This window comes from Denticeps clupeoides, chromosome 7, assembly GCF_900700375.1.
Source record: "Denticeps clupeoides chromosome 7, fDenClu1.1, whole genome shotgun sequence".
Classification (NCBI taxonomy): domain Eukaryota; kingdom Metazoa; phylum Chordata; class Actinopteri; order Clupeiformes; family Denticipitidae; genus Denticeps; species Denticeps clupeoides.
In genome coordinates this window covers 2298883-2315201 of record NC_041713.1, presented here as the reverse complement: position 1 = coordinate 2315201, position 16319 = coordinate 2298883, and the positions used below count along the sequence as shown (strand labels likewise).

General features: G+C 49.2%; 1 protein-coding gene across 5 annotated transcripts in view; it reads right to left on the bottom strand.

Moving 5' to 3' along the window:
* The window catches only part of sun1b (Sad1 and UNC84 domain containing 1b), a 17640-nt gene extending 6699 nt beyond the window's left edge, over positions 1 to 10941 (bottom strand). For 2 of the 5 annotated variants that reach the window (XM_028987905.1, XM_028987907.1), the window contains exons 1-8: positions 7145 to 8085; positions 6858 to 6952; positions 2804 to 2974; positions 2543 to 2706; positions 2183 to 2458; positions 941 to 1075; positions 738 to 851; positions 144 to 224 (exon numbers count right to left, since the gene is read on the bottom strand). In XM_028987905.1, the coding sequence (XP_028843738.1) occupies positions 144 to 224; positions 738 to 851; positions 941 to 1075; positions 2183 to 2458; positions 2543 to 2706; positions 2804 to 2974; positions 6858 to 6952; positions 7145 to 7168 (1060 nt within the window). In that variant the 5' untranslated portion in view covers positions 7169 to 8085. The other 3 variants (XM_028987904.1, XM_028987903.1, XM_028987906.1) reach the window with 3 other exon arrangements.
* Between the last annotated feature and the right edge of the window lie 5378 nt (positions 10942 to 16319).

The following is a 16319-nucleotide window of genomic DNA, read 5'->3' as shown; positions in this document are numbered from 1 at the left end:
GCTCCAGCTCATAAAAAGTTCGGGGTGCAGTACGTGGAAACCAGCGGCTGAAATGTCGATCCGCGGTCCTGGATGTGTGCGTAAGACGGAGTAAAGGTGTGTAACGCGGCGCTTGTGTAGATGAAGGTGGAGCCGCTACTCACACAGAGCGCCGTTCACGCTGAGACACTCGTCTGCGTTCATCTCGTCTCGCACGTTCATGCTGCCACAGAAGCTGGAGTGGGCTGCAACACACACATTTACAGCATTTATCAGACGCCCTTATCCAGAGCGACTTACAGTCAGTAGTTACAGGGACCGTCCCCCCCGGAGCAATTTAAGGTTAAGTGTCTTGCTCAGGGACACAATGGTAGTAAGTGGGATTTGAACCCGGGTCTTCTGGTTCACAGACAAGTGTGTTACCCACTAGGCTACTACCACCCTATGCTACACACCATGACATCACTGATCAGAGAGACAGACAGCAGCATGGTGGAGAACGTGGTGGACAGGGACAACGACAGACGGGAATATTTACATTTACGGCATTTACCAGACGCCCTTATCCAGAGCTACTTACAATCAGTAGTTACAGGGACAGTCCCCCCCTGGAGACACTCAGGGTAAAGTGTCTTGCTCAGGGACATGATGGTAGTAAGTGGGGTACCACCCTATGGTAGTAGCCTAGAGGTGAGACACCACAGCGGGAGTGACAGGTGGGCGACTGAGACAGACAGGCTCCGCCCCTCAGCAGGTACCTTTGCGCTGGACGTCCTCCTGCCTGTAAAAGAGCTTCTGCCACAGCCATGACACTCTGGACACGCCTGCAGAACGCAGACGCCAGAAGACCTCTGAGCCAGACACCTGGTCACCTACACACACACACACACACACACTGTTACAATGGGAGCTTTACTTGGTTCAGAGTCTAAACCACTGATTCAGTTCTAGTTCTCTCTACCTTTGCCCCCCACGTGTCTGTCCCCACCGCTGGACCACAGCAGACCGTGCTGTAGCATGGTCACGACCGCACACACCGCGGACAGAACGCGCCTGCCCTGCCGCACACACGCGTCCGACACCGAGAAGAGCACGCCTGCAGAGAGAGAGAGAGAGAGAGAGAGATGGCACGGTCAGTAAACACACACACACACACACACACACACACACATCAGATCCACAGTGAGGAGACACCTGGGGAATAAAACGAATTTAAAAGATGGTGTGTCTGTTTGTGTGTGCGTCTGCGCAACAAAGCGCTGCAATTCCCAGAGTCACCAGGTGGGGTCCCCGGGCGTCACACCAGCAACTCCAGTACAGTAACACACTCAAATTCACATGGGCGACATATATCGACATCTCGCCTGGAATGAACGCAACGACTGCGATTATTCCGCGACCCCCAGACATGCTGGGTAGGCTGGAGCGCGCAGCAGAGTCGAAGTTCGGTCCCCTTCCGATTCCGCCACATGTGTGACTTCTATTGGCACACGGTGTGCACGAGGCGCATTGCCTTTGTTAATTTACCGTAAACAACGTCGCATGATGACAGACCGTGAACCTTCACCGGTCTCACAATTCGACTCGATTATCGATGAAAATCACGCCAAGTCTCATCAATTCGCTGATGTCAGGTAAGGGCGGGCTGAACGCGACCGTTTTTTCCCCAAAGCGTCCACACGGCCATTCGCATTCGGCACCAGCACGTAAAATTCTCGTCTGGACGAACCCAAACTCCGCACTCAGATCACTACCGGCACTACTTTTTAACCGGAACACCACCCGGCAACGCCATTATGATTTAACATTTACAGTATTTACCAGACGCCCTTATCCAGAGCGACTTCCAGTCAGTAGTTACGGGGACAGTCCCCCCCCTGGAGACACTCAGGGTTAAGTGTCCTGCTCAGGGACACGATGGTAGTAAGTGGGGTTTGAACCTGGGTCTTCTGGTTTATAGGCGAGTGTGTTACCCCACTAGGCTACTACCAGTCAGTAGTTACAGGGACAGTCCCCCCCCTGGAGACACTCAGGGTTAAGTGTCCTGCTCAGGGACACGACGGTAGTGAGTGGGGTTTGAACCTGGGTCTTCTGGTTTATAGGCGAGTGTGTTACCCGCTAGGCTACTACCACCCATATAATAGATTATGTTCCGTATCGGTTATAAGTTTCATTTTGACGCCCCCACCAGCTCGGCCTTTACCTCTCCTGACCCTGCGGCTGCTGTCTCGACTGTAGATGATGGAGGAGTAGCTGCTGCTGCTGGTGCTGGTTGTGGAGGAGGAGGAGGGTGGTGAGAGGTGGAGGCCGGCGGCCGCGCCGGAATCGGACCGGGACGACGAGGAGGACAGGGAGAGGAGGACAGGGTCGTCTCGTCTGGCGTGGTGGCTGCAGTCCTTGCAGATGTAGCCGTTCAGCGGTGCCGCGTGCGCCTGAGTGGCGCTGGCGTCACCGTTCAGCCGCGACGAGCTGCGCGCCGCTGTAACACACACACCAGACCTCACACGGGGCACAAGCCAACGTCCACATCCCAACTGGCGCAGTGGCGCGAGTCTCTCAGTACCGCAGTCCCCCTCGAGGCCAGGGCGTGGCGCCGCCGAGTCGGTCGTGGTCACCGCGTCCGCGCCGGACAGGAGGACGCCGTGACCCCGCAGCGACCTGCGGACGGGCGTCTGCGTCAGCGCGTCCGCGGGGGACGGCTGCTGCTGCCTCCTGCTCCTCACGGTCCTGCGGGGTCGGAGGTCACCGTCCGACATTTTAATATTTCATAATTCTGGAATTTTATCACATTATAGATCAATTATTGATAAATAAAAGTTCTGACCTCTTGGCCGAGCTGGAGCTGCTGTAGCTCTGGCCCCGTGATTGGTCGTTGCCGTAGAGACCCCCTGTCGTGTGGAGGCGGAGGCTCCTGCGCGACATCCTGGGAGAGTCGAAGACCGGAGCGATGCGGTGTTCCCGCTCGAACTCCAGCGCCGCCGACGAGTAGCTGGAGCTGCCAATCAGACAACACGGGACTGCTACTACCGAGGAAGGGCGCGGTTATTTACCCAACGTGGCGGAATAACAAATCAGAACATTTTTTATTAGGCATTATTAGTATTTTTATTAGATTATTATTTCCTTCATTTGCCTTTGAGATCATTAAAATGTCATAAGCCAGAAGAGGAAAGTATTATAATAAGATAAGAAATTGCACTTGTCACGGCAGAACGTGGACAGAACCAGAGGTAATAGCAGCAAAAAACAAATATGTAGATGATGTTGATTAATAATAATGTTCATTACGATTAATACACGATGAAACATGAATACGGCAGGTGTTCTGCTGATTTCCACGTCGAGAGAAACGCAGGAGCAAGATGCCCGGCCGCTCCAACCAACAGGAAATGAGTCACCAGTAGCCGCCACGAACGAGGAACGAAGCAGCGTGTGAGAGGGTGTGTGTGTGTGTGTGTGTGTGTGTGTGTGTGGTCGGTTCTTGTTCTTTCCATGTAATTGGTTGGAATGCTGTGTCTCTGCATGTTTTGGCTCAAACGCCACACACACGCCCTCTCTCTCACACACACACACACACACACACACACACACACACTCTCTCTCTCCACACAAAGGGGGCGTCTGTAATGGAACTTTCTGTTCTGTTTCTCATCTGAGACCCAAAACGCATCTTTTGTCCATTTGATAATCGTACGGACCACGGACGCGTGTCGGTTAGATCACGATATATTGTACGTATTGCGATATTCTGCAGCTCACCGAGAATGTAAAAACAGAGGTGATGAACATGACGCTGTGATGGTTCGCATTTTCACTCCGCCAGTAATTACTCAGATGTACAGCGCCATCTACAGGAGTGGAGGTTGTAGCATACAGAAAATATATATATGTCCTTTAATCGATACAATATCACGATATATTGCTATACCTATATTTTCTAACACCCCTAATACAGACAGGTAAAAAGAAACATAATAAAGCGGCCCCGTAATCAGAAGGTTGCCAGTTCGAATCCCGATCCACCGAGGTGCCACTGAGCAAAGCAACGTCCCCACACGCTGCTCCCCGGGCGCCTGTCATGGCCGCCCACTGCTCACCAAGGGTGATGGTTAAATGCAGAGGACACATTTCACTGTGTGCACCGCATGCTGTGCTGCTGTGTATCACAAGTGACGTCATATAGACGGAGCTGTTGGTTTCTGGAGAGGAGTTGTACGGTGGTTTAAGAGGACGAGCTGGAAAGGGCACGTACTGGTGTCGCGTTTTACTGCCGACCGCTGCCTCAAAACCCCACGGGTACAATTTCAATCAGCGAACGCCACAGACAGGGAGAGATTCCGTTTCGGGGCGCCTCTGTGGTGATGTTCCCTTCTGAAAACCACTTATCTACATTTCTAAAACACACACAGACACACACACAGAAGTGTGTGTTAAACTAGAACACACAGGCCCCGGTTGAAGCCGTGTAAAGAAGCGTTGTTGTAAAAGTGAATTATTCCCTGTGGTGAATACAGGAAAACAAATATCCCGCCCAGTTTCCAACACTCACTCTCACACACACACACACACACACAGACACACACACAGAAGTGTGTGTTAAACTAGAACACACAGGCCCCGGTTGAAGCCGTGTAAAGAAGCGTTGTTGTAAAAGTGAATTATTCCCTGTGGTGAATACAGGAAAACAAATATCCCGCCCAGTTTCCAACACTCACTCTCACACACACACACACACACACACACACACACACACACACACACACACACACACACACACACGAGGAATTCCCTGATGTGTCACAGGATTTAAATATACACCCAGAAGTCCGACTCAGTTTCTCCTGCAGAGGTCCCCCTCACACACGCCTCACTTCCTCCACCACCCACCGCCCAAACCAACCCTGCGGCTCCTTCTCGCGTCCGCGCAACTTGCCGTTTCCATGGAAACTCCATAAATACTATTTAAAGAGGCGGGGTCACGCAGCCCCGGGGCTCTCCTTTTCTTCTCTCCATCGGTCGATGGAAGAGGCAGAACGTTCCGGAGATGTGATATGGAGATTGAGTCCTCGGTGTTCGATCCTACGGAGATGATTTCAAGGAACAATTCAGATCTCCCCCAGTCCAGATCTACTGCCCCGGTTCAGCTTACTGAAAGTGTTATTAAATGTAACCGGAGGAACTAATTACATAAAACTCGGAATTCTGTAGAACAGCAGCAGGGTGAGATTTAGGTTCTAAAGTTCCAAAACCAGTTTTCAGACGGGCGGACACTCAGGTATCTAGAACATCATCGTTCTACAGAGGAGAACCCAGCTTTTTTTTTTTTTTAACAGCACACGCACACACACACACACACACACCACTTGCCTCAACAGCTGTGGGCGCCTGTCACCAACTGCCTGCATTCTCATATTCCACACACACACATACACACACACACACACACACACACACACACACACACACACACACACACACACACACGCGTCACATTACCTGTACCATACTGCACCGTGACACAAGATGCACCTTACAGCACATCACACACACACCTGATTTCAACAGGACTGCTTAAATGCAAAGTACTTCATCACAAAAAAAATCTCGGCCCAATCGTCCCAAACCCTCAATACAGGAGAGCGGCAGAACATCTTAATTTATTATGGTCCCACCCCCGTACTGCACACAGCCCTGAACCAACCAATCAGGTCCAACCGCCTGCAAGCCCCTCCCCTGCTGCACTGTGGCTCTGATTCCCGCCCCCACTCTGAGTATTCCGGACAGATGGTCCGACGGTTCAGTCACATGACCCGTGACTTGGCAGCCAGCGACCTCTTCAAACCCCCACGCACACACCCAACGTGTCAAAGTGACAGCACTGCCCCTCACACACACACACACACCCTCTTCAGTGGCAGTGGGTGTGGTGAAAAACACGCTGCCGTCTTACAGCATTTACCAGTTAGGGGACAAACTTTTTTTGTGGTTGCCTAGCAACGCGTAGAAATTACATTTATTGGTTAACGTTAACGAAGACCAAATTAATGTGTGTGTGTGTGTGCATGACGCATTTTGAATCTGACCCGATTCCTTTCAAAGCAGTCAGATTTTAGAACTGGTACAGGGTCAAAGGTCAAGGTCATCAGATCACCCCCATCGGAGCTAATATGTGTGGGCAGAGATTTGTGCCAGTTTAGAACGACACAAATACCGGATCTCACCAAGTTTACTGCTTCAGTGCTTTTAGATCTTTTAAAGCATTTTATACGTTTCAAAGGCTTTTACTGACTATTACATCGAGTTTGTGCAAACAGGTCATATTTTTACATTTTACATTTTTTCAGAGTTGCCCCCCCCCAATAAGGAACATGAAGCCTCTTCTGGCCAGGGCGTGGGCGTGCACACACACACACACAAACACACACACCGTCCCTCACAGCTACACCTACACTCGCAACAACATTCCTGTCGTGACCTCAGCTTCTCACTTTCCCCCCTGAAGGCGACGCGGCCCACCAGCAGGTAGACAGAGAGGCTCCGCCTGCAAGCCACTTCATGCAGAAAAATGCGTGTAGAGCAGGAGCCGAATAAAGAGAAAAAGAAACGACCGCATTTACGTCTAATGTATACGTCTTTTTTTTTTTTTTTTAAGAAACTGTTTTATTTAAATAATGCTGCCCCCGGGTGACGAGAGAGGGCGGAGCTCTCCGGGCGGAGCTCTCCAGGCGGGTCCGAGGTACGAACCCGCTACCGTTACACACGTCCAACTTCCCCAGTCTCGTCATACTGATCACCACTATTCTGGAAGATCGTACGGACCCGGCGTTTTTGAATAGGTACCCCGGCCTGGCGCTGTCCGGCGAGAGGGAGGGGCTCACCTGAGGGAGTACGTGTAGCCGGTGTTGTCCGGGCAACACTGCGGGGGGCTGTACGCGTGCAGGTGCGAGAAATCCATGTTCATTCTGCGGCCAGGCTGCACGGGTCAAAGGTCACGGGAGAAAGCACTTTAGGGCACCGTCTCACGGCGGAACAATAAACAATGACACACACACACACACACACGCACACACACACGTAGGTTCAGTCCGTCAGGAAACACTGGTTTGTATTTAACTAATGCAAATGACATTCGGCTCCCTCGCGCCACCAAAACGCCAGAGTTCACCTTCTGCCGCCCGCCTCCCGCCATGGCGTCCTTCGGTCTGGAGAGATCCGGCCGATGGAGGCGGAGCCCACCTGAACAGGCAGAGCCACGCCCAAACCGAGAATGCAAACAGGCCCGCCCATCGGCGAAATGAGAAAGACGTGCGCGCCTGTTCCCAATCACAACACACTTTCACAATAACTATTAAACTTTTCAGTTTTATGGCCCCGTCACACGAGTTAATTTATTCCAGAAAAAAAAAAAATGTAATTCAAGTTTCAAACTTAGCTCCGCCCATCATATCGGGACATATATTCAATCCGTTGGGCATTCACAGAGGCTCGTTGGTGATTATTATAAATTGATACGGGAGGGGGCCTAAATTGAATGTTAAAACGAGTACGTGTCGACACTGGGACACGTCAGTCAGTACTTGGTCAGAGATCCCACAAAGGCACAGTGGTGGCCTAACGGTTAAGGAAGCGGCCCCGTAATCAGAATCCCGACCCGACAAGGTGCCACTGAGCAAAGCACCGTCCCCACACACTGCTCCCCGGGCGCCTGTCATGGTGCCCACTGCTCACCAAGGGTGATGGTTAAATACAGAGGACAAATTTCACTGCGCTGTGCATCACAATCACGTCACTAAATTCTGACTCGCTCGGATATATTTCCACGACAACAAGTTTGGAACGAGACAGGCAGGTGGAGTCCCCATAATCCCTCAGTGGAGGTCACGCCTGTCGCCTTTTAACCTGCCGTCTAATGAACCTCGACAGGTCCCCAGACAGACTGAACCGTGTCACACACACACACACACACACACACACACACACACACACACAGCAGGTCGCCAGCAGCTCCTCCGTGCAGACACGCTCCACCAGCGGGGACGCGGGGTTTATTCCGGAGGCCGCGACGCGCTCCTGCGCCGAGGAGCTGCTCGGGACCCGCCGCGTCCAGCCCGACTTGCCCTTCTGGAGCGTCCAGGAATCGAGACGGTCCCCGGAGCGTAATCCCGTTATGCGACGCAGGTTCGGCGCGGAGCGCTGCGCGCATCGTGACGCGCCGGACGGCCGGGGCAGCGCGCACCGATCGCCGACGCGTAGGGGGGGGAACCCGCGGAACCGGCGGGGCAGGCGGCGCAACGCGGTGCACGAAAGTTGCGGAGTTGACGGCGCGATTCCCAGCCAGTGGCGCCAGCAGAATTCCAAAATGGCTTCCCAGACGTAACAAAGCCAGAAGGATCCGTGCGCGGAGGCCCCGCCCACCCCAGGCGCGCAGCCGTCCGTCACGCCGCAGCTTTGAAGCGATTGGCGGAGAGTTGCGGCCCCGCCCACCAAGCTCCTCCCCCCGAATAAATCGCGTTACGGCGAATTAAGCCCGCGCGATTTACTAGAGCAAAGTGGGATAATTTGCCATAAAACACCACGCCGGGGGGGAAAGGAAAGGAAGATTATTCCTTCTACGAAACTCACCGCCACATTTGTTTTTACATTTACATTTACAGCGTTTACCAGACGCCCTTATCCAGAGCGCATTACAATCAGTAGTTACAGGGACAGTCCCCCCACTGGAGACACTCAGGGTTAAGTGTCTTGCTCAGGGACACGATGGTAGTAAATGGGGTTTGAACCTGGGTCTTCTGGTTCATAGGCAAGTGTGTTACCCACTAGGCCGCTACCACCTACTTGTGGTCAATAATTTCAGTCCTCAGTCTACTGCATATAACCTTCTTTTCATATTATGCTCAACACTGCATACAAATTTACATTTACAGCATCTACCAGAAGCCATCATCATCAGCAGTGATTGGGACAGTGCCCCTGGAGACACTTGTTCAGGGACACGATGGTGGCAAGTGGGATTTGAACCTGGGACTGATTAAAATAAACCAGTCCAAAAAATGTTAAGACCTCCAACTAAGACCAAATAATTGTGTTTAAAGTGAGCGTTAAGCCCAGACACAGAAAGCAATTTAAGCCAGAGGGGCTTAATTCAAACAGGCTATGCAGCTCCTCGTCCAGGCAGTGGTCATCTTTAAACTGGACTATTGTAACTCTCTCCTGGCTGGAGCCTCTGCAGTCACCATAAACCACTCCAGATGGTCCAAAATATGGCAGCCCGCCTCATCTTCAACCATCCGAAACATCCCCACGTCCCGCCTCTTCTCACCTCTCTCCACCGGCTCCCGGTAGCTGCTCACATCCAGTTTAAATCCTTGATGCTGCCTACAGGGCTGTAAATGGAAGTTCTCCCTCTTACACCAACACACTACTAGCCAGATACACTCCTGCACGCCCTCTCAGATCTGCACATGAAACAAGACTAAAAATTCCCTGTTCATGGGGTCTTAGGTCCCAATCCACTCTGTTCTCCTCTGTTGTCCCTGGCTGGTGGGACAACTTGCCCGGCTCCATTCGACTACCACCTTTAAGAAGCAGCTGAAAACCCACTTGTTTAAAAAGTATTTCAGAAGAGTCCAACACACACTCACACACGATCACAAAAAAAAATAGTCTAGCACTTAACAATTCCCCTGCATGTTCTATTCCTCACAAGTTAGGCCTTATCAGGGCTCTTAGTTTTTTTAAACTCAAACTCTATGGAAACCGAATGAGAATTGCTGGTGTCTTCCTCTTGTAAGTCGCTTTGGATAAAAGCGTCTGCCAAGTAAAGTAACTCCATGCATCCAAATTTTAACGAATAGAGTGACCAGAAAGCATCAATCGCGTCATCACTTAACGAGGGTTTTCTTTATTCCACCGAGCGTGAAGTAAATAAAACAGAAAAGCCCACTAACCGTAACGAAACACCCAGGGAGTTCCTAAACGCAGCAGCGCCATCCAGCGGTGAGGAAAAGTAGCGTCAACGTGACGTTATTTTTCAGCTACTGCTTCCGACCAATCACGTTGCCGGTCACGGGAATCGATGTTGCCAGTTCAGCTTGTTGTAAGCGCCATTTGGCCATTAAATCGGCGATATGCAGACAAGTGAGTCTGAAAAACGTCGTAAGTGTACGTTCAAATGTAAACCGCATCAGGCACACAGCTACACGTAAAAAGTGAGACTCGCTGGACAAAGAAAGCATTTAGTTTCTTAAGCACCTCGACTTTCTGAAGAAGAACGACCAATTTCTCGTTCTCGCGAGATCTGGCAACCTCGGAATCCAACCAATCACGCCGGCCGTCATCGGCGGACAGCTCAAGTGAACCGAGAAACGGACGAATCGCTTCAGTTCGGTACGCTCTGTCAAAAGACTCGTTCTTCGGAACGAATCGTTCGCGAACGGCACAACGCGGGTGGACGGCCTTACCGCCAAAATGCGAACAACATGGCTCCGGTAGTAATAAAGTTCCGATAGCAGGAGCCCGCCACCGTGGCCCCTGAATCTCTCACGCCGGCACAGGACACCACTCCCTCCGGCTTAAATCAGCCTCCGAACTGGGCGCGTCCGGTGACTGGCGTACCTTCCGTCTCCGCCGTCCGCCGGAACCTGTCGGTTCGAGCCGGCACACTGGACTTTGGCCAATCCGGCCACTCACTTCCCGGCCAACCCTGCAGCCCGCCGCCTAGCAAGGCAGCTACGCGGAGTAAACTAGCCCGCCAGCTCCCGACTTCCAGAACTTCCTTACCGGGTCGGCGCCCGTCCATGGGCCGCCGGCGAAGTTCGGGCGACGGACCCGGAACGACGGACCGTCGCGTCCCGGCTCCTCACCCACCTTGGTCCCCGCGTCCCGCAGCGTCACACGGCCGAACTGGATAGGCCGAGGAGCATCACCTTTTCCACGGGTGGGACTGTGGGGGGCGGAGCCAGCGCGCTCCCGCACTGTACCGGGACACACGGAACGTTTACAGAACCCGCTGAAACTACGTCTTTCGATTATTTTAAGATTCCAAAAGATAACGTGCGTACTTGCATTTCATATTCCGGGCGAAAGGGCGTGTACTGTGTACCGAGGAGACAGGATCCGAGGGTAATCCACTGCGGCGAATCTATCGCGCGCCAGCTTTAGGAGGTTTACGGTATCCTCTGAACGCTCGTTGGTCTGTTAGGGAATTTCTGTGTTGAATTTCATTATCGGGCCTGGAAAAAAAAACAAGGAATATAATGAAGGACCATAGCATTTAAAATACAATTAAATGATATTATTAAAGAATGTGATGTTTTACATATGCAGTTATTCAAATAAAAGAAAGTTTCTTTGTTTGTTCATCCCTCATATGGACACTTTTTGCTGTGGTGTTTATGAATACATGTATTTAATCCGCACTTTCCACATCTTTCTGTTTACATTTGTCATTTTTGAGGCAGCATTTCTACCATAAATCAAATAAGGCCAAAACCAAACCACTATAGGTATAGTCAATAGCTCTCATGCTGTGTCCATACCTAACAGGCACAGATTTTACATCAGCATTATGAATTAATAAAGCTTAAAATCAGCAATCAAAGTTTCTCTTTTTCAACTCAAAAAATACATTCTCCATTCAGCCAATACATTCCAGGTAACACTAAGAAATAATTGTGAAACTGTCTGTGTCAATAAAACAATAAAATACATGCTTAATAACTGTTTCATTATCTCTGATAGTAAAACACACAGGTCAGACATACATAATCGGGGTTGTACTTTATGAGGTCTGACAAAAATACACTTTCCTAACAGCATATATTAACAGGCAAATTGAAACATTAATTTATAATAATATATTAAATTATAATAATTGAATTAGTGCTATTCAGTATTGTCCTTCACAGTCGCTTTTAATTCCAGGTCCGGTGATGAAATTCATCGCAGAACACAAAGTTTCCCTTAAATTGCAATGAGCGTTCAAATAATACCGTAAACCTCCTAAAGCTCCGGCGCGGAATTTTTTAAGTGCGCGGTTTGTTTCACCGTGTTCACGGGAATCCTGACCTGCGGAATACTTTAAGCTAAGGTCCAAAATCGGAGCCCTGCATGTCACCCTCGCTGCTAGGAGTGTCGCTAATTCCCCATGGGAACAGTACAAACCAGCCATTGGTGTTTAAGGGAGTCGCTGGGATCCCTAATGAGCGGCTGTCAAAGTCCGCTCATTGAACTTTGACCTTTTTCTCTACACACCACACATTATGTTGCCACATTATGACCCACTATTTATGAATGTTTCACATTCACAGTCTCTGCTATTATCTGTTTTATTACCAAAAGAACATGCAGTACGCAAAGCCTTTTACATTTGCATTTTACATTTAAGGCATTTGGCTGACACCCTTATCCAGAGCGACTTACAACGTGCTTCCATGTTACCATGGATGAAGTGATCAGTTCTGCTTCACTAGGACCCCCAACTATGAATACAAAAAAAGGGATCGAGATGTCCTGTCCGTTTCTAAAGTGCTCACGGGACGACTATGTGGCGTCGAACAGGGTGAGGCACAGACTGACAAAAAATGGGCCAATCGGATAGCAGTGCAAGTTTGTTTTTTAATACATTTTATTAAATGATCATTTGTACTGTATTATTAAATGATTTTTTAACATTTGTCTTATGTCAGTCCAGGTGTTTTAGATGTGTGATGCATAAGAAAGTCAAGGTATCTTCACCTTTTTTTTATATAGATTCTTTATTTACACCATTTTTTTTCACATCACTCCTTGACACCCGCCTCCTTCTCCCTTTCGACATCCGCATAGGTCCGTCTTGTTCTCCAACCTCCTGGATAAACCCGTCTGGGTCTTCTCTGGCTCCGTCCATGTTCTTCTCTCTGTGGAGCTTGTCTCTGTCCAGCCTTGATCTTGTACTGATTTCTTTTCTCCACGTTTCTTTGTGAAGATGCTCTAGTTTTATTTTCATTCCTGCTGTCTTCTCACGCTGGAGACCCTCCCTTTTGAGGAGGGTCTCCAGGGTTTCCTCAATCTCCTTACTATCATTGTATTATTTAGGTCCTGGAAATGTTTTTCCAGTTCGTTCCTCGTAGACAATATTTTTTTAGCCGATTATCTTTTATTAACAACGGTCCTGAGATTGGGCCTGAGCACTCAAATAAAGATATATATATATAATTACAATAAAAAATTTAAAAAGAATAAATAGACAAACTTCAAGCAAAAATATAAACTTAAAAGAGACATAAGTGGCCTATCCAACAAGACTCTGCCCTTATCAGAGCGCCTTCCAATCAGTAGTTACAGGGACAGTCCCCCCTGGAGACACTCAGGGTTAAGTGTCCTGCTCAGGGACACGATGGTAGTAATTGGGATTTGAACCTGCGTCTTCTGGTTCATATGCGAGTGTGTAACCCGCTAGGCCACTACCACCCTATTTTATTTGCTGGAACGTGTCTTTGTTGAGACTTTCTTTGCTCTCCAGCTGGTCACAGAACTTTGTCTCCAGGAGAAGCTTCTCTGCCTCTTCCAAGCATTCTCTTTCGGCTTCAAGCTCTCTTTCAGCGTTCTCTCTTCTACTCTGCTCAACTTTCATTTCCATTGTTCCTCCTCCTGCTGAAGCTTCTCTTCATAAAGAGCCTGCTCACTCTCCAGATGCACGTGGAGCTGTCTGGCCATCTCCATCTGCTTACCAGTCTCTCCTACATCACAGAAAAGTCTTTCTGCTTCTTCACTGCGGCATATCTCCATGCTGAGCTGTCTTTTGAGCTCCTCGTATCTCAGACGTTCATGGTTTGTTTCCGCTTCCAGTTCTTCTCTTTTTTTTCTCTCAGAAGGACATGAATGGAAATGTTTCTATCTCTCATTCACTTCAGGTCTCCAGCAAGAGCCAGATTGTTCTCATGCACCACATGAAAACCCACCATCAGTACATCATTAGCAATCCTCAACACCCGCTCCCTTTCTGCATAATGTTTCTTTTCCTGGAATCTCTCCATTGTCTTCTCTAGCCTGTGGATCTGTTCTCTCAAAGAATCCATCTGACCCAGCTGATCTGATTCCAGGTCGGTCATGTTGGTCTCAGCAGGACGTTCCGTCCAGCCGTGGAAGTGCTTGATCCAATTAACAAACTTCTTCCACAACTTCATCACTGTAGCTCTGCACTGAACTCTTGCAGATCTGACAGGATTTGTTCCTTGAAGGTTCACTTCTTAAATAGAGAAAAACTGAAGAACTCATTTTTTCAGCCAATCAGATTGAAGAACAAGAGATTAGGAACAATCAGATCGGCCAAACACACGAACCACATGATCAACAGCCAATCACATTGAAGCAGTTCAGAGACCAGCGCTTTGTCTTAAACATTCACCATTAAAAGTAATTAGATCTGTAGTGTTTTATGAATCTGGGTTGGATGGGATTTAGTTGAACATGCGCAGACGTGGGGCATTTTCGAAGCTGGACGCCGGGTGGTGTCTTTCGTCGACATCTCGCCCGACGAATGGGGCAGTGGTGGCCTAGCGGTGAAATTATGAGGTCAGAAAGACCCGTCTAGGGTAAAAACCTTCTGCTCCGTGAGGATCGAGGCGTGGAAAGACGCGACATGTGCTAAAAGGAAAGTAAAATGAACCGAAAAGGCTGCCGAAGATAACCCGTTAATTCAAGCTGGAGTAGTTTAACTAGCCAAGCTAAACAGACGCTATGCAACATGTGCTGCGTTAAGAACAGGTGTTCTGTCGTTTCATCCTACTTATCGAAACGTCCTACCATATGTAACTGCGCATGCGCACGACCATAAACGCGTTCTGCCATCGCACGGTTTTCAAAGTTTAGTGCTTAAGTACTTAAAGGACGACACGGTATGTGCAGCACAAAATACTTCTGACCTAACAGAACATACCTGTGGTTTTCGGACAATAAAGTGTCATAATTAACATTCCAACAGGTAAAACACTGGCGGTAGGACAATCTGTCGGGTGTTTCTGAGCCATCACAACATACTACTTGTGGTTTATGGACAGTATAATTGTATAATTATTATATAAACAGGTTGCGCATCGCATTTGTACAGCTAGTAGGAACAGTCGCAATAAAAATATTCTGCGGTAGGAAATTCTGACACGGTCGGACAATTCGACAGAACACCTCAGCTCGTGGGGAAAGAGCCACTTTATGGTTCAAGTTGGCGCTCTTATACAAAGACAGGGAATGGAAAGTGGAGATAAAAGGTGCCTCGCTCTTAATGCACGATCGTGTGGGGTGTGACAGTTTAGTGGGGCAGTGGTGGCCTAGCGGTGAAGGAAGCGGCCCTGTAATCAGAAGGTTGCCGGTTCGATTCCCAATCCGCCAAGGTGCCACTGAGCAAAGTAACGTCCCCACACACTGCTCCCCGGGCGCCTGTCATGGCTGCCCACTGCTCAGGGTGATGGGTTAAATGCAGAGGACAAATTTCACTGTGTGCTGTGCTGCTGTGTATCACATGTGACAATCACTTCACTTTATTTTTAGTGACCTTATGAAAGCTCAGAGCAACATTACGGAGTCCATGTTGTACAAGGTAGAATTGGAATGTTTTTATGAAAATGCATATCTTATTCTGAACGCATGACTCTTTGATTAGTCAATATATCCCGTATTCATGTCTTTTGCATGTAGTTTCTTCTAATATTTGTAGATAATATTGAATGACATGAGCTCAAATTCTAATATGTTGCAGCTTCAAGACGTATTGAAGGCTATGAAATATACAGGCATGCAGAGCAGACTGGACATAATGTCTACAAATCGAAGTAAAGATGTATTAACACATGAAACCAAAAGAGGGTCGAGGCCCGCGGGTCCTGAAGAACACAGAACCATCCAGACGGGTCCAGGAAGGTGAGTCCTGGTGGTATCTGGGTTCTGATTGGATGTTAGGAGCAGAGTCAGACAGGCTGAGGGTGTAGAGCGGATGATGTTGAGCTTTTTGACAGCCACACATTTGTTAAGCTGCTTACATTCCGCGCTATCACAAAGCAGCTTAGAGGGTGGTAGTAGTCTAGAGAAAGTGAAGGGATTGTGATTCACTGCAGGTGAAATTAACCATCAGCCATGACAGGCGCCCAGGGAGCAGTGTGTGGGGACGGTACTTTTGCTCAGTGGCACCAGGGATTCGAACCGGCAACCTTCTGTTTACGGGGCTGCTTCCTTAGTTGTATAAGAATCAGAAGCGCACAAAGACCCAGGTTCAAACCCCACTTACTACCATCGTGTCCCTGAGCAAGACACTTAACCCTGAGTGTCTCCAGGGGGGGGGCCTGTCCCTCGTACCGCTCTGGATAAGG